The sequence below is a fragment of the Eptatretus burgeri genome, chromosome 15, assembly GCF_056783735.1.
Source record: "Eptatretus burgeri isolate ZD-2024b chromosome 15, Ebu_testis_v1, whole genome shotgun sequence".
Lineage (NCBI taxonomy): Eukaryota > Metazoa > Chordata > Myxini > Myxiniformes > Myxinidae > Eptatretus > Eptatretus burgeri.
The window spans coordinates 59,382,154-59,400,663 of NC_140975.1; the positions used below are offsets into that span (position 1 = coordinate 59,382,154).

The 18,510-nt window shown below is 41.8% G+C and overlaps 1 protein-coding gene across 6 annotated transcripts in view; it reads right to left on the reverse strand.

Annotated features, from left to right (window-relative positions):
- LOC147012284 (protein unc-13 homolog D-like) overlaps nucleotides 1–18,510 on the reverse strand; it is an 86,069-nt gene that overhangs the window by 42,780 nt on the left and 24,779 nt on the right. For all 6 annotated transcript variants that reach the window (XM_085856195.1, XM_085856197.1, XM_085856193.1 and 3 more), the window contains 2 exons: nucleotides 8,419–8,526; nucleotides 1,547–1,639 (listed from right to left, as the gene is read on the reverse strand). In XM_085856195.1, the coding sequence (XP_085712321.1) occupies nucleotides 1,547–1,639; nucleotides 8,419–8,526 (201 nt within the window). The remainder of the gene's footprint in view (nucleotides 1–1,546; nucleotides 1,640–8,418; nucleotides 8,527–18,510) is intronic.

The window sequence follows — 18,510 nt, forward strand, 5'->3', positions numbered from 1 at the left end:
TTTGTTGAAAGTCGTACATACTGCTTAACCTATTAATCATTTCCACACGCAGCAAGTGACGCCAGGCCTTGAAAAGAGGCAGGGCATTGTCTGGAGAAAACAATGACACAGATATGGGAATGTTTGTATTACTAATCATGCCAGGGCATGAAAGGTTGTCGTGTTGGCCAAAAACACAACAGTAGGGTCAGAGGTTCAGATGGGGAAATGAGTCGACGAGCTTATTTCATCTTGAATGTCACAGCATGTTCCTGCCTTGATTATCTCACTTTCCTCTTGCCCAGTTGTTGCCAGGCTGGAAAATATCTTTGAGCTGGCATTCAAAACAGCACAGGAAGATGACTTGTACCCTACTTGAAATTCATGCATAAACTAGAACGGCACGCAGTAGAGCGCATACTGGATCTGTGTAGCGCATCCCGGCTTGTTCTCGTCACCTAACCAACTCATCCACCTAGTTTTGTCATAACTCGTCCACAACCTTTTGAGATATCATGATATCTCTCTCTATATATATATATATATATATATATATATATATATATATATATATATATATATATATATATATATATAGTTTTTCATGGTTTCTCTCAATGGAGAAGAATCACTTGAAATTAAAAAAAAATTCTCGTATCTGGATCGAGATCTTCAACAAAATAGAATAAATTATTCCTCCTCACAAGCTGAACCTGTTCACAAAGTTTTGTCATAATCCATCCATAACTTTTTGAGATATCCTATTCGCAGACAGACAGACAGTGGTGAAAACATAACCTCCACCAACCTTCAGTGGCAGAGGTAAAGATCAACAAAAATCACAGGGGAATTCAACACAGTTACCAGGTGAATACCTCGACCTTTGTTGGTTAACGATTTGTAGAGCAGGTGTTGGAGAAAGTGTAAATATCATAGTATATGAATGAACAAGTTTTCATTGCCATATTTTGGAAGTTCTCCAACTTGTCGAAGCAAATACCTGAGATAAGTTGAATTGCATTTTGATGACAATGAAAGATTCGATCCGTTTTCTAAAACTACAATATACCGATCCACTCTTTAGGGGCAATTTCTGCTACTACTTCGAGGCAGAGCAATTGTAGTTGCCCAAGCGTGTGAATAAATTACTACTTTGCACACATAAGTAGTGTTTGTCCTGCACTCGTAGCTTAATCCCTCCCACCATTTTCAAGTGAGAGCTCTCTTTTTCCAAATCCGAATGGCAATTCTTCCAGGTTGTGGCTTCATCCAGAGGGGGATTTTCAAATAAAATTAAATAAAAATTCAGATAAAAACAAATATTATTGGACCGATCGGCAAGGTATCGCTCTGAATGTAATATCCAATTGTGCATGGATTGAAAAGATGATATATCATAATATCCAATCACAGGTTCCTTTCCTGGGTGGTGAACATCATTGATGAGGATCAGTCATGGAGTTTTATGTTTTCAAACGACAGCAAAGAGAAAACACAATCGTCTCGATGAAAACTCACAACTACTGTAATTTGATCTTGTGGCTACGACGTTGTACCGAGAACGCACCTGGGATGCCGATTCTTTCCACATCATCTTCTCCAACAACGCGATGTAAATGCCCAGTGAAGATCGACCTTGCCTGGTGAGCGTGGTATCTCTCTAAAAGCAAATAGGAATCGAGATTCAGATACAAAGACAAAGCAATTTGCAAAAACAGAGACGAACACTATAGTCCATAAACCTCAAGAATTATGGTTATGAAAAAGCTGTAAGGCTTCCTGGCTGATGTGATGACAAGCACGCAGCCAAGGCAATGACGCAAATGAGCTGTGTCCAACATCTGACGCAGAGAAACTGCACAAAAAGACAAAGAAAAACACTCTGACTAGAGGCCGGTGCACATATACTACTCAACTCAGCCTGTTACCCAATGAATTTTCTATCAATCCAGATCATTGTGCATGGATACAATCCTATTTTCCAGCGGAAGAGGATGCATCAACATTATGTACTAAAATATGCAACATGGAGTCTCTCTGTCTGTCTGGCCGTGATATATTCGGTCATCGGTTAACCAAACTAAACGAAACTTGCCAGGGGACCTAAGGATCACACGAGGGAGGTTTTTATTGACTTCAACTGCCCCCCCCTCCCCAAGAAGGGTTTCCACCTTGTCCGACATTGCTCCACCGTATTGACCTTGCTCGGCCTGTAGGTAGGCCGCAATGATCTGTAGTGCACTTTTCATCGATGCTAACTTGTTAGTACTTTTACACCGTTTTGCTAATCCTAGCAAGTGCCAGTTTGGGGTGCCATCGCTCACCTTCCTCACCTTCGGCGTAGACGAACACGGTATCTGCCTTCTGGAAGAGAAAGTCAAGACCATACAAGTCTTTCTTGAACACACATCACTGTGCAAGTTGAGGGAGTTTCGTGGCCTTGTGAATTTTTACAGGCGTTTCATCCATAACTGTGCAGACGTATCTCAGCCGTTGACGGACATACTATGTAACAAACCCTCAACGGAAGATTATTGTTTTCCTTCAAAGAGGTGAAAGTAAGGATGGCTGAAACCACAGTTCTTGTTCATGCCAAGGCTGAAACAGCACTATGCCTATTCGTCGATGCATCGGGTGTGGGAGTTGGCGGTGTTTTGCAGCAAAATGTAGATGGCGTCTGGCAACCACTCTCCTTTTTCTCAAAGCATTTTCAACCTGCAGAGAGCATATATAGCACGTTTGGGAGAAAACTTCTAGCAGCCCACCTGGGTGTCAAACACTTTCAGCATACGTGAAAAGGAAGGACATTCTCTATTTATATGGACCCCAAGCCATTGATCTATGCTCTCAAGTTAGGACCCGATTGTCACTCCCCAAGAGAAGTATGACATCTTGATTTAATCTCTCAGTTCACGACAAACTTGAGGAACATCCGTGGCAAAAACAACTCTGCAGCAAATATGCTCTCCTGAGATGATGTAAATGCTCTGGCTGCATCTAACATTGTTCATTTCACTCGCATAGCTGAAGCCCAAAGGCTGCGAACCAATTCAACGTCACTCCAGTTCAAAGAAGTACGGCTCCTAACTTCTGAAGGTAGGATTGTTTGTGATGCTTCCACAGGTGAACCTCGCACCTATGTTTCTAGCGAGTACCGGCACGCAGTTTTTGACGCATCACACAATTTGTCTCACCCTGGCATCAGAGCCAATCAACTTTTAGTGACTCGGCATTTTGGCTGGCAAGGAGTGAATCGTGACGTTAGAGACTGGTCCAGAACCGACATAGCTTGTCAGCGTTCCAAAGTACATCGACACATCAGGTCTCCTCTTGGCACGTTTTCTACACTGGATGCCAGATTTTACCACATTCACATTCATATAGTTGCTCCTCGACCTCCATCAGACAGCAATACATACATACCTGCTCAGATGCATTGATCATTTTACTCATTGGCGGGTCACAATACCCATCCTTGACCAGACAGCAGAGACAGTAGCATAAGCATTCATCTCACATTGGGTAGCTGTGTTCGGTGCACCATCGACAATAACCACAAATCGAGGTCATCAGTTTGAATCGGCACTTTTCCAAGCTCTGGCTAATCTTCTTGGTAGTAAGAGAACCCGAACCACAGCTTATCACCCGTCGCCTAATGGGCTCATGGAATGATTCCATCGACACTTGAGAGAGTCTCTGAAAGCCAATGCAAATAGAAGATGGACGGAGATTCTTCATATTGTCTTGCTAGATATCCGAACTGTAGTTAAGTCTGACCTAGGGTGCTGTGCTGCCGAGCTAGTTTTTGGCGCAACTCTCAAGTTGCCAGGACAGTTTGTGTCACCTGGTCAGTTTAATCACGACTTGGATCCGAGCAACTATGTATATAGATGATGGATGCACATGAGAGACCTGAAGCCTACACCGACCAGGCTACGCACAGACAAACCCAGGACAATTCAGACAGTCAGTGTTGTACTCGTGTTTTTGTGTGACACAACGTGGTGAGGAAGCAACTCCAACTCCCGTATGATGGACTGTTTGAAGTTATCTGCTGTACTGACAAGTTTTTCATTATTAACTACAATAGGAAACGTGACACTGGCAGATGCTGTCAGAAGACTGCTTGTGTTGAACATGGCCTGACTACTGAAAATGTGTTACATACAACCCCTCACTTGCAACCAGCCCCAGGCATCAGTTCCTCAAGTGCCAGCAGCGAGGAAGACACGGTCTGACCATCAAGTCCATTGGCCAGCTCGTTTTGTGCAGTCTTTTTTTTGGAACATGAACCTTTGGGACTGTTCATTGTTTTACACGACAATTTTTACACCTCTCTAATCAATCACTTTCTTCCTATGTTAACAAGTTCTGGTCAATAGCGATACAGGAGGCGGCTAATTGTAGTATACTTTTCATCAGTGCCAACTTGTTAGTGCTTTTACATCATTGATTTTGTTCCATTTACTTGGCCAACGAATGGCAGTAGTGTTGGCGTGTTGTTGTTTTTTTTAATCTGGGTTTTCACCAATCACTTTGACCCACACTATTACCGGGCTCTAGTACCTCCCCTCGAGGGATGAGCGGAGTGGAAGGCTTTAACGAGAGTGTGACGACACTTTCCTGCCTGGCGTCTCACTTTTTACTGTCGTGGAAATGACTCACGGACTTGAGTTTCACTGGAGTTAAACCATAGTTCACTGGAGTTAAACCGTGTCCACAGCCCTCTCTTCAGCAATACATTTTCTCTCTTCACCACACAGAACTTCATATCACATGTGTTGTTCACAGCACTATCTTCAGTGGTCTTTGCTCCTTTTAAGCATGGGACTACTAGCATCAAACCCCTTTTAGTTGGCAGCTTATTCTCATGGAGACTGGTCATTTATGACACCCGAGTCACCGGGTGGATCACATTATTTCATGGACTCAACGCCGAATTGGCCCACTGGTGATACACCATTTCTTGCTTCTTTTTGAACTTGTGACTGTATTCATCCACACTCAAGCTTAACGACTTATTATACACTGCTCAGACTGGCCGAAGTCATCAACCTTTAACGGTGAGTAGAAGTCAATAACTCTCGATTTTCCTTAATATTTGTGGAACTTATCTTTAGCTCCAACTTTTAAGTTGCTCTCCTCGACTCTGGCTACCCTCCATTGGTCTCCATATTAATGCTGTCATCCATCTGCTCTTCTGCTCATGTGTTCCATCACTTTGTATGTTCATTTTCTGCTAATGTTCATTTTCCAAAGTTAAATTGTTTTTTAGATGTTCTACATCATTGTTTGGTCTCTAAGACACATATTTGTCTTCCTGTTTTACAATCATATCTAACATGTTTCTTTCCATCTTCTCCTCTGTTGCTGGCAGCTGCTGATGTTCATATGCAATATCAAATCCATATGTAACAGCCCTTAATAATAATGTTTGAAATTTTTAACAAAAGACTAGATGACCCGTGAACCCGTTGGGTTCCCGTTGTGACAGCGGTTGATAAATAAATCATGAAAAAAAAATAATAATAATAAAAAAAAGAAAAAGAGAGCTCCAGCGAACTATAACGCTGAGGTTGTTTGCATTGATCAAATTCTCCCAAAGAGTACTTGACTGAATCGGGAATTGATTCTTTAATAATTTTTTCGCTGCCCGATTAGAACGAAACTTGATATTGCACACCGCAGGAGAATGGTGAGTAATGTGGGCTGAAAATTTTTGTGCTCTCGTGTACCGTTTTGGCTGTATTTCAGGAATATATATACATATGTGTATATATATATATATATATATATATATATATATATATATATATATATATATATATATATATATATATATATATATATATATATATATATATATATATGACGATCCGTGAACCCGTTGGTTTCCCATTTTGACAGCGGTTGATAAAAAAAATAATTTCCAAAAAAAACAATTAAAAAAAAAAGATAGCTCCAGCGACCTATACCACTGAGGTTGTTTGCATTGATCAAATTCTCCTGAAGAGTACTTGACTGAATAAGGGAATTGATTTTTTAATAATTTTTTTCGTTGCCCGATTTGAACAAAATTTGATATTGCACGTCAATGTGAAGAAAAAAAACGGAGAAAAGAAATTCGAACAAATTATTGTGTGTAATCTTCCAAACACAATTTTATTTATTAATGAACACGGAAGTATTTCATCAAAATGGCGATGTTTATTTTATGCTTAAAAATAAATTGTTCTTTGTCTATCCTAAATGTTTGAGATTTTAAAAATAAACAATTTCAAGAAAAAAAGGATAGCTCCAGTGAACTATAATGCTGAGGTTATTTGCATTGATCAAATACTCCCGAAGAGTACTTGACTGAATCGGGAATTAATTTTTAATAATTTTTTCGTTGCCCGATTTGAATGAAGCTTGATACTGCACACCACAGGAGAATGGTGAGTAAGGTAGGCCGAAATTTTTTGCGCTATCGTGTACCATTTTGGCTGTATTCTGGGAACATACATACATACATGCATAGATACATACACACATATATACAAGATGAGAGTTTTAGTAATATATAGATACATACATATATACATACATACATACATATAAGATGAGAGTTTTAGTAATATATAGATACATACATACATACAAGATGAGAGTTTTAGTAATATATAGATAGATACATACATTCAAGATGAGAGTTTTAGTAATATATAGATACATACATACATACAAGATGAGAGTTTTATTAATATATAGATACATACATACGTACAAGATGAGAGTTTTAGTAATATATAGATACATAGATACATACATACATACATACATACATATAAGATGAGAGTTTTCGTAATATAAAGATACATACATACATACAAGATGAGAGTTTTAGTAATATATAGATACAAACATTCATACATACATACATTCATACAAGATGAGAGTTTTAGTAATCTAGAGATACATACAGACATACATACATACATACAAGATGAGAGTTTTAGTAATCTAGAGATACATACAGACATACATACATACATACAAGATGAGAGTTTTAGTAATATATAGATACAAACATACATACATACATACATTCATATAAGATGAGAGTTTTAGTAATATATAGATACATACATACATACAAGATAAGAGTTTCAGTAATATATAGATACGTACAAGATGAGAGTTTTAGTAATATATAGATAGATAGATACATACAAGATGAGAGTTTTAGTAATATATAGATACATACATTCATACATACATACAAGATGAGAGTTTTAGTAATATATAGATACATACATTCATACATACATACAAGATGAGAGTTTTAGTAATATATAGATACATACATCCATACATACATATAAGATGAGAGTTTTAGTAATATATAGATACATACATCCATACATACATATAAGATGAGAGTTTTAGTAATATATAGATACATACATACATACAAGATGAGAGTTTTAGTAATATATAGATACATACATTCATACATACATACAAGATGAGAGTTTTAGTAATATATAGATACATACATCCATACATACATATAAGATGAGAGTTTTAGTAATATATAGATACATACATACATACAAGATGAGAGTTTTAGTAATATATAGATACATACATTCATACATACATACAAGATGAGAGTTTTAGTAATATATAGATACATACATTCATACATACATACAAGATGAGAGTTTTAGTAATATATAGATACATACATCCATACATACATATAAGATGAGAGTTTTAGTAATATATAGATACATACATACATACAAGATGAGAGTTTTAGTAATATATAGATACATACATTCATACATACATACAAGATGAGAGTTTTAGTAATATATAGATACATACATCCATACATACATATAAGATGAGAGTTTTAGTAATATATAGATACATACATACATACAAGATGAGAGTTTTAGTAATATATAGATAGATATTAAACATATCTAAAAAAAAACAATGGCAGCATAAGCTCAGGATGAACAGAACTTTCCTGTCCACTCAGCACATGACAAAAAAATGAGTTTGGCACATCAAAGAATATCGTACATAGGAAGTCAAGAAACATGGGAAATGGTTCCGTTTTACTTTCCAGACCAAGATTATGGAAGGTCACCCTGAATAGAGTGTCAGAAGAATAAGATGGTGGTACAAGGGGATACAACAGGGCTGAGAAAACGGTGCTGTACCATTTAAAGTAACCATGGTTGTGTGGCCACATCTTATGGCTATGTAGGCAAGCCTAAATAATGCAACATGGTCACAAAGTTGAGAATATTTAACAGGATCTGATCATTGAGAGGAAGAGAAGTTCATCCCAGCATGGGGTTATGGCTAGTAAGACAAATGGCTGCATTGCAAGATGACTGCAAGTTGGGATTGAAAGCGAGTGAGTGAAGATGCGGTTCATACTGCACGAGCAATGAAGCTTGTGAGAAGCTTGCAGTCTCCCAAAACGTGCGATTGTATAGATCGTGGTTTTAGGTTGTACCAGGCTTCATGTGACGGACACTTTAGCTCCTACAGTGAACACATAACAGACAATACATCTTTTACATACTCAATGAAAAACATCTATAAATATTTACAACATGCATTTCAATGATTATGGTTGGGGAGAGAGACTGGTGGAAGATGACACAAACTTTTGGAAAAATTGAGCTCAATTCCAGTGTGATTTGCTCCAGTTGCACTTCAATGTCAAGAAGAAAAGAAGAGTCAAATCCATCTATAAAATTGTCAATCTACAAAAACGCATGAGCAAGAGTTATGTTGTCTTTCAGGTGGGACATTTGGCTGCATGTACTGATATGCGGAAGAAAAAAATAGGACCGCACATCCTGAAGCTCACCTGGATCAGGAACAACAATCGCTCAAACCCCACCCCGCATACCCCCTTGGACCCTGATTTTTTTTTTTGAATGCCATGAACAAACTTTGGTACATCATGGGTGATGAAGGTTGTGGTCAAATTTCATCAAAACTGTGTGTGTAGTTTCAGAGAAGAGAGCAAATACCCATTTTGGGGGTCAACCCCCCCTCCCATAGATCCCCCAAATGAGTGCAGATTTTGATGTAGTCAATAAACCTTCGTTAGGCATCACATATGAAGCTTGTGGCCAAGTTTCATCAAAATCGTGTGTTTGGTTCAAGCGAAAATGACAGAAGTGCATACGGACTCACTCACTCACTCATTTACTCACTCACTTGCACAAGCTAGACTAAAGTCCAGGTGAGCAAAATACATTATACTGTATACAATATAGAATTTTATTCCTGGTGTTGGCTTAATGGTTAGGGTGGTGGGCTTGGGATCCGAGGATACTGAGTCCAAATCCCCCTCGGCTGTTGAATTAATACCAGGTGGGGTTGAATCTGCCTGTCATCCTTCAAAAATGAGTGCCAGCTTGCTGGTATCCTGTGTCAGAGTGGAAACCTGACCAGAATTGTGCCCAATAACCAAGGAGACTGCTTCAGCAGCATCAATCCTCTGCACAGAGTATGGTCCCCATGGATGGAAGGATATATAGTATATGACCGTTTTTACAGCCATTTTTCCCTGCTGTGCAGGGGTTTGGCTTTTTCTTGAGGCAATGTTTTTATGGCCGGATGCCCTTCCTGACGCCAACCCTGGTCACCTCTTACGACACACAGGGATATGGTACACCTATTCTAACAGGGGCATACACCGGGACCAGTACACTGGTACTCATTTCGCCGACCTCGGAAGGATGACAGGCTGAGTCAACCCCCTGGTGTTAATTCAGCAGCCAACGGGGCTTGAAATCAGGACCCTAGGATCCCAAGCCGCCACCCTAACCACTAAGCCAACACCAGGCTTGGAAGGATATATAGTATTTTGTGGATAATTTCAGTGTTAAATAAAGCAGGCATTGTCAGGATAATTAAAATGGGGATGTGACATGTAATGATAAGCCAAACCACCACTTCCTGCACTTCTCTGTACTGCTAATTGAAATGATGACATTCATTCAAGTCTGGATGCTTTTACAGATTGGCAGATGTAATTTAACATAAAGAAATGTAAGGAGCTCGGGATAGATTTCAGAACAATGAAAACATGGATTACATCGTATTAGGGGCAATCTTCAAGCGTGTCACACAGAGAAGGATCCGGGGATGGTAATATGTAGAGTGGATCAGCGCACAGCACAGAGTAAGTAGAACGATATGACTAAATGAAATAACTTTGGCAGTTATCTAATCATCTCGTTCCATCAATTCGTGTCCGACTTCCGGTGACATTTGTGATGAGATTTCTCCAAACATCCCTATCCTGCACCGCTTCCCGAAGCTCTGGCAGAGACAGCTTGGTTGCAGACTTTACCTAATTCATCCAGCACATTCAAGGTCTGTCTCTTCCTCTTCACTCAAACATACCAAGCAAGGTTGACTTCTCCAGACTTTTGTTTTCTAAATATATGATGTGTCCAAAGTATGACAGTTTCTGTTTCAGCATCAACGTTTCGACAGCTTCTGTTTTTAGAATATGTTTTAACATGATTCTGCAACTGGAATGGATGACATCAGCTCACGTATCCTAAAAACCTGCTCTATTGCTTTTGCACTTCCTAGTTTTGTTCTTTTAATCTTAGAATTTGCCCGAGGTCATCTTCCATTTGCTTGGAAATCAGCCAACTTCACTGCATTACATAAATTGCGTGCAAAAACTGATCCCCTTAAATACAGATCTATCAGCCTACTTCCAATCATCAGCAAGGTCATAGAATCCATCATCGCAGTTCATAGTGTTACAAATTTGGAATTTGATTGCACACAACATACAGGTTCCTTTAGTCAGCTATGTCGATAAGTGCATGTTCCCCAGATAGCTCACCTTCCATTGTTTAAATGTTTAGAAATCGATTCGATGCACTGCGGATCGATTTAATAGTTAGGGAGCGAACAATGGAGACGTCCCTCCCCCTCTTCTGTGAAGAGGAAGAAGAGCCCTCCCCTCCTGAATCACGGGACGTCAACAACTCCCTCCCACCCGTGGTTGAGCGGGGGATGGATCACGAGGGCAGGAGTCATGCCGGACGCGGGGGAGAGGGGGAGAAGGATAAAGAGGAGATCCTTTCTTTGTTCGGAAGCATTTTGCTTCTGCGGGGAAGTGGTCGTTCGGCAGGCCGTTGGGTCCTCTTTGGCTTGGGTTAGGGTTGAGGCTTTCACAAGCTTTTTGCTTCTGCTGAGTAGTTGTTCAGCAGGCCGTCGGGTCATGCTTCGCTCGGGAGAGCTTTTTGCTTCGAGCTGCTTTGTTTGGAAGAGAGTTGAGCTGGACGCTCGGCTCGAGCTGCGAGTGGTGGCTTCTTCTTCTTCTTCTTCTTGGTTCGTGGAGCTCTTTGTTCTCCGTTTGGTTCCTGGCTTGGTGCGACTCATCGGCCTCATCTTGGAGGTGGTTCCTCGGGGAAGCGGCGCATCGACGGGAAGGATCCGCGCCTCGTCTCACCAGCACGTGTTGAGAAGCGCGGGAGGATTCACTGGAGCTCGGGAAGGATCGCGGCTCACGGCGATTGGGTCCAGCTCGCTCTCGCTGGAGCCCGGGTCCGAACAACTTGAAGACCACATGAGGTGGAGAGGTTCGAGATAGGTTATGGGTTTCAGCTCACCTGTCCTCTGAGCTGGAGCTCGTTATAAAAGGCCTTCGCCACCATTTCTTAGGTGTGAGTGTGTGTGCGAACATGTGTCCGTGGGCCTGTCTAATAAGTAGGAAATTGTTAAGTACTTTGTGTGCTGTAAATCTTTGCATTGCATTTCGTAGAGTCGGAATAGTTCTGCTCTTACGTGCTTCCCTAATTCCCCATTATTATTAATAAATACCCCAATTGTTGAATGTTTTCAGCTCGTCGTGTCGATTCTTTCATTGACTGAGCATTTCGTGTGTTGGGAGTTAGAAAGCCGTTGGTTTGCCGTAATAGGGGGACATTTGGACCGACGGTTCTCGGTGATTAAGCCGCTCGGAATCGCGCACGGAACAGGCTCGCCTCAGCGGTTTGTTCCGTACGAGTTCCGTCGAGGGTGGAATACCCCGGTAGTTGGATCACGTGGGTATTTAGGTACATTGAAGATTGGCAATCGACCCTACCCCACGTGATCTGCCCATTGGCGTATTTCGGTTATTGTACAAGGAAGGACCCGTCGACTCGGACTTATCCGGGCGGCGATCTATATTCCGGGCGATCGGTCGGGCCGACTCGACTTGTGGCTTTGTCAGCGCGGTCAATTCGCGACACAACCACCGGCGCCGTAACAACATGAAATCCTCGGGCTGACAGGATGACCTTGACTCCTAGAGGGTACGGACACTCGCCTTCACTGTCGAGCCTGGGTTGAATCCCGACTCAGCTATAAAATGTCATCCCAGTGTTTCACAGGCAGGGTGAATCATCAATGTACGTGCTGTCCCTCGGATGGACGTTAAGCTGGGCGTCCCGTCTACTGGCATTCGTTGGTGAACGTTAGAGACCCCACAGTGTCCTTCGTGAAGAGTAGGTGAGCTATTGCCGGCACCATGGCCAAATTCCTGTCCTTTCCAAAAAAGTGGAGGGCATTGCATCAGTGGCGCAGCCGTGCCCTCAGCCAATGGTGCTATCCTGCAGCCTTGTGCGACACATGAACGAAGAAGGAGAAGAAGAAGAAGAAGAAGAAGAAGAAGAAGAAGAAGAAGAAGAAGAAGAATATGAAATACTTCATTTTCTCCAGTGACATCATCTTAGATCACCAATTTGGGTTCAGACGAGGTCACTCTACCATGGACATGCTGCTTCAACTCACCCAACAATGGATAGCTGAATGTCAATGTCAGACATGAGATCAGGACCACCCTCTTTGACATATCTTGAGCTTACAATACAGTCTCGCACCACACCTTAAACTCCTACCCACCTGCAGTACAAGGCCTCCATCCGCAGCTTGATGGAATACTGCTCTTCCCTCTGGGCTGGCGCTCCTGCCTCACACCTTGCTCAGCTTAACACCGTGAAATCCAAGGCCTTTAAGATCATTGACATCTCCTGTGATAAAGCTGAGTCCATGTGCCTATCAATTTCCCATCGCAGACAGGTTGGTGGTCTCTCTGTCTTATACCGCCTCATTTCTAGTCTTGCACCATCTGCTCTTTCCATGCTTTGTCCCCCTCCCCCCCCCACTCCCCTCCTGATGAAACCCCTTCTGATGTTTCTGATGAAACACACCCCTTCTGATGAAACTCCCAAAATACCAAAACACTGCACACCTCCACTCATTTGTTTCTCTTTTCTCCCACCTGTGGAATCAACTTCCAAATTCTGTTCAAATTCTTCCCTCCAACTCTTCAAGACAGCAGTTCACCACCATATCAGATCATCCTCCATCAAAAACCATAATCTTTTCTTCCCATGTTAACCCCCCACCTCATCTCAAGGCCATTTCCTTCAAAATTTAGTTTTTCCTTCCTGAGGGTTTTCTTATGTATCCATCTTGTCCACCCTGTGCATCCTCCCCTACCACTACTTCCTCCACACATCCCTTATTTGTCCGTCTCCCTCTATTTTATCCTTTCACTCTGCTGTTTATGTTCCCCTTCCCCTATAATTGAAGGATTTGCTACAATCCTGGATAAAGAAAGGGGATATCAAAGAAAGTTTGCAGACGGATGTACGCATGCATCCGTCTGCAAACTTCCTTTGATATCCCCTTTCTTTTTCCATGATCCACCTCAGCTTTGTGATTTGATCTCCAGTTCCTCATCCTCTTCTGAAACCTGCTTGCTCAACGGGAATTTATTGCTTTATGAAATCCTCTCTTCTGTGTTGAATGATCTTTCGTAATGTCTTTCTCGCATGTGACATCAGCGCATTGGTTTGGTATTTTAGCATTTTCTTGGATCCCCTTTCTTTGGAAGTGGTATGTAGACTGACTGCTTCCACCTTTTCGTCCACACAATCTTCCTCCCGATCTGTAAAGATATTGATTGGCTCGTCCCCTTCCACCAGAGTTACTGTACGTTGGTATTTCATCGGCATCTGGTACTTTCCCATTTGCCAGCTCTTCCAGGGCTCTACGTACTTCACATTCTATCACTCTTGGTTATTGCTCATATTCTCTTTCATCGAAGGTTCTCATCCTATTGCTATATCGTTGGTATAGAGTTTCAGAATAGTCCTTCCATCTTCCTTGCACCTGTGTTTTTTCTGTGAGATCTTTTCCTGTTCTACTCTGGAGGACCCCAATCCGAGAACTAAACTTCCCTGTGATCTGACTGATCTGTTTTAAAATAACTCTTCTTTTCCCCCACTCTGTTGTCCCTCTCTATCCCGATACAAGCCTCTTTGAAATATTTCTCTTTATCTTTCCGAGCTTGTCGTTGGAAGTCGGCATTTATCCGCTTAATGTCCTCTCGTCGCACCTTTGGTTACGTCTCCCTTCTTCTGCCTGTAATATTTATTGCCTCTTCTGAAAGCCATTTAGTAGTCTTCTTTTTGCTTGCCTTTGGGATGTTGTTTTTCACCTCTTCTTTCACTATGTCTTCAACCTCTTGGCACAATTCATCGAGAATTCTGTTAACCAAGTCCAGCTCTGCAAGACGGGTTTTTACCTTCGTCCGTCTACAAGACGGTTTTTGCAAGACGGGGACGGGACTTCGTCCAAAATGGCCTTATAGATTTGGGCTCGATTTTCGTGCCTGTGTGTGTGCGCGTCCGTCCGCAGCCATATCTCGGACATGTCGGGACCAATTTTATTGCATACTAGCAAATACAACCCGTCACTTCGCTGACGGGTCAATAAAGTGGGGTAGGGGTGGAGAAAGAAGGAGGGAGTGAGAGAGAGGAGGCAAGTGTAGGGTGAGAGGGAGTAAGGGAGGCAGAAAGAATGGAGGAGGGGGAGTTTGGGGGAGGTGGGGAGAACGACACCTCACCAAACATTGCTATTCACTGTGGGAGGGAGGGGTGCGTATGTGTGTGTGAGAGAGAGAGAGAGAGAGAGAGAGAGAGAGAGAGAGAGAGAGAGAGAGAGAGAGAGAGAGAGAGAGAGAGAGAGAGAGAGAGAGACAGGCAGAGACAACAAGAGAGCGACCGAGGTGTAGGGGAGTGCTGCATTTTATGAGGAGAGGGAGTGAGGAAGGGGCAGAGTGAGAGAAAAGGGTGGAAGAGAGGAGGGAAAAAAAGGACAGGTGAGGGGTGGAGGTGGGGTTATTAAAGAGAATGATATGCGACGCTTAGTGACTGAACACGAAAAAAAAACATGTCAGAACAGCTGGACACACAATGACACAACCGAGTTTGTAAAGTTATCCGCTAGCAGATCTGCAAAAACTTTGATATTCCAATTCCGGAAATTTTGTGGGAAAATTAACCAAAAGCATTCACTGAAAATATTGAAGTACCGCTCACGTATGACCTTATGATCCCATCAGGCGAGAACATCGAAAACAAAGCATTGTGACCAGACATCATACTTAGGTGCAAAAACAAAAGAGAAGAAGGCATTGCTAAGTGAGGTGTTAATACTGGTGATTTTGGACTAACGATGCAGAAAACAAGAAAATGACCAAATACCAACGTGATTATCTACACATTAAAAATACATCTCCTGGAGATGCCCAAAATGTCAAGCCACGAACGCTGACGTCTCCGGATGTTTATCAGCATTGTAATGTACGCAGCGATTTGTAGCTTTGTTGAACAGGCATTCGATAATATGAGTGAGGAAAGTGAAAACAACTTTATCGTTAAGGAATCGCTGCAGCCTGTTCCAGGTCAAGGCGTGGTTGAGCAGGCCAAAAAAACATGGCGGCTTCAGACCCCAGCCATTTTACCCAGGAAGGTGGCCAAGGATCGCCTGATGAAGGATATAATTAAATAAATCCGTTAATTATCTTCAAAAGGGGTGTTTTAATTAACCCAAACACCCAATTTTCACTCTTGTACTTCCCTGGAGTTTTCTTAGTATGCATGCAAAGTTTCAGGCTGCTAGGTTTTACATCTTTGGAGTTATGGAGGAGACACACACACACACACACACACACACACACACACACACACACACACACACACACACACACACACACACACACCCCTTATGTTAGTATCGATTTTTTAGATACGTTTTCAAGGTGATATCCAGTCGGAGTTTTGGATTTTTTTTTCACCTTTCTCAGTTTGACTTGTAGTTTTGCCACAAGCAGGTCATGATCTGTCCCATTACCTGTACCTCACACTGGCAGTGTGTTGGCAGATTGCACAGCACTTCTCCATCTTCTGTTGATTAGAATGTTGCCATTTTCATATATATATATATATATATATATATATATATATATATATATATCTCTATCTCTCTCTCTCTCTCTCTCTCTCTCTCTCTCTCTCTCTCTCTCTCTCTCTCTCTCTCTCTCTCTCTCTCTCTCTCTCTCTCTCTCTCTCTCTCTCTCTCTCTCTCTCTCTCTCTCTCTCTCTCTCATAAGGTGAAGTCCAAGTATAAAGACTGTGCTTTGGTTGTTTGAACTGTGCATTTGAAATTACGAGATCGTTCCTGAGCAGTCATTACAAGATTCCTGAATTACAAGATCAGGCAGATTTTGCTAAAACTAACATGGTTATAGATTGTATTGGTGGATAACGCAGTTGTATAAACGATAAATTGTATCTCAAAAGAGGTCGTGTTTACACGACAGGAATTTCGTGAGGCCTCACCAAAAATATTAGGTATAGTTTTAGCCACCACATCTGAGGAAGGATATATAGCTGCCGTACAGAGCGTGCGACATCAAATGACTCGACTGATCCCAGGGTTAGTGAAAATAAGCTGAGGAATGTTTGAAGGAGACAGGACTTTTTTTGCATTAGAAGGGAGGTGATTATGAGTGGATCTGATGGAGATGCTTAAGATAATGAAGGGTATACCCAAAATAAGTGCAGGGGAATTCTACATCAGAATGGGCAGTGACAGGACCAGGGGCCACTGCCTGACAGTAAAGAAGAGGACAGCCAGGATGGTCGTAAGGCAGGGGTCTTTCACTCATTAGTTAATGCATGGAATGGTCTCCTTGGAAGGTAGTGGCAGGCAGCTGAAACAGTAGATTTGTTTAAACTGAAATTGGATAGGTATCCCAGAAGCATTGGGGATAGAGGAGTACAAAGATTTTGGAAGGACTTGTAGCTAGCTTAGGGATATTGTGATTGCTACGTCTGTGAATGTCATGTCAGTATTTGTTCAGTCCTCACCTTGCAACCCTCGCCATCCCTCCTCATCCACCTCACCCTCCCCCCCCCCCCCAAAATATAGACTTTAACAAAAGAAAATCACCCTGGTGATATCCTTGTGTCTATTCTCCTGTTCTCTCAAACCCCTCCCCCCAGAGTAATTTAGTAAAATAAACGGATATATTTAATTAACATCAGGTGCTGATTGAGCACAGGTATGATGGGCCAAATAATGTTCTCCTGCGTCCAATATCCCTGTAGTTAATGGTCAAGGATTAGCAGTATGAACACCATTTCATGTTTTACTACAAGATGAAATTTAACTATTCTAAATGTCTGCATGGATGGAAAACAACAAGGAATGTTCAAATGGAAGGCCAAATACCGCATTGGAGTCATCAGAAGGAACCCGACTAAGCAAAGACCAAAGATAGAGTCATCAGGAGGAACCTGGATAGGATTCGGGTTTCAGCTGCTACTCCACTACCCTCAAACCCATGCAGGTGCAGCCAAGTGAACCTTGTCGAAAAATTTCTGCGAGAATCCACTTCTCCTTAGACAGATAGATAAAGAAAGAGAGAAATAAAGAAAAAGCAATAATTACAATGAAAAAAGAGAAATGTGAAAAAGTAGAAAGAAGTGTGAAAGAAACAAATAACAAAGATATCAGGAAGAACCTGGATAGATATATTTCAGCAGTTACTCCACAGACTTAAACACATCAAAAGAACCTCCTCAACTCCAACCTCAACTTAAAAAAATACATCATCACATATAAGCGACACAATGTCTGTCAGCAGGGAAGCACAGTCCACATCCATCCATCGGGACCATACTCTGTGCAGAGCGTCGGTGCTGCCGAAGCAGTCTCCTGGGCCAGTGGGCACAATCCTGGAAGTGTCACCATTCTGACATAGGATACAAGCAAGCTGGTACTCATTTTGCCAACCTCAAAAGGATGACAGGCTGAGTCAACCCCACCTGGTATTAATTCAACACCCAATTGGGATCTAGAACTCAGGACATGAGGAACCCAAGCCCACCACCCTAATCATTAAGCCAACACCAGGAATACAATTCACACAGCATCAGGATATGGTACAAACATAATCAAATGGAAGACCAAACACTGCATTGGAGGAGTCAGAAGGAACCTGAATAAGTAAAGAGCAAAGATGGAGTCATCAGGAGGAACCTGGATAGGATTCGGGTTTCAGCTGCTACTCCACTACCCTGAGGGTAGCAAGCAATAGGCTTCAACCCATGCAGGTGCAGACAAGTGAACCTTATTGAAAAATTT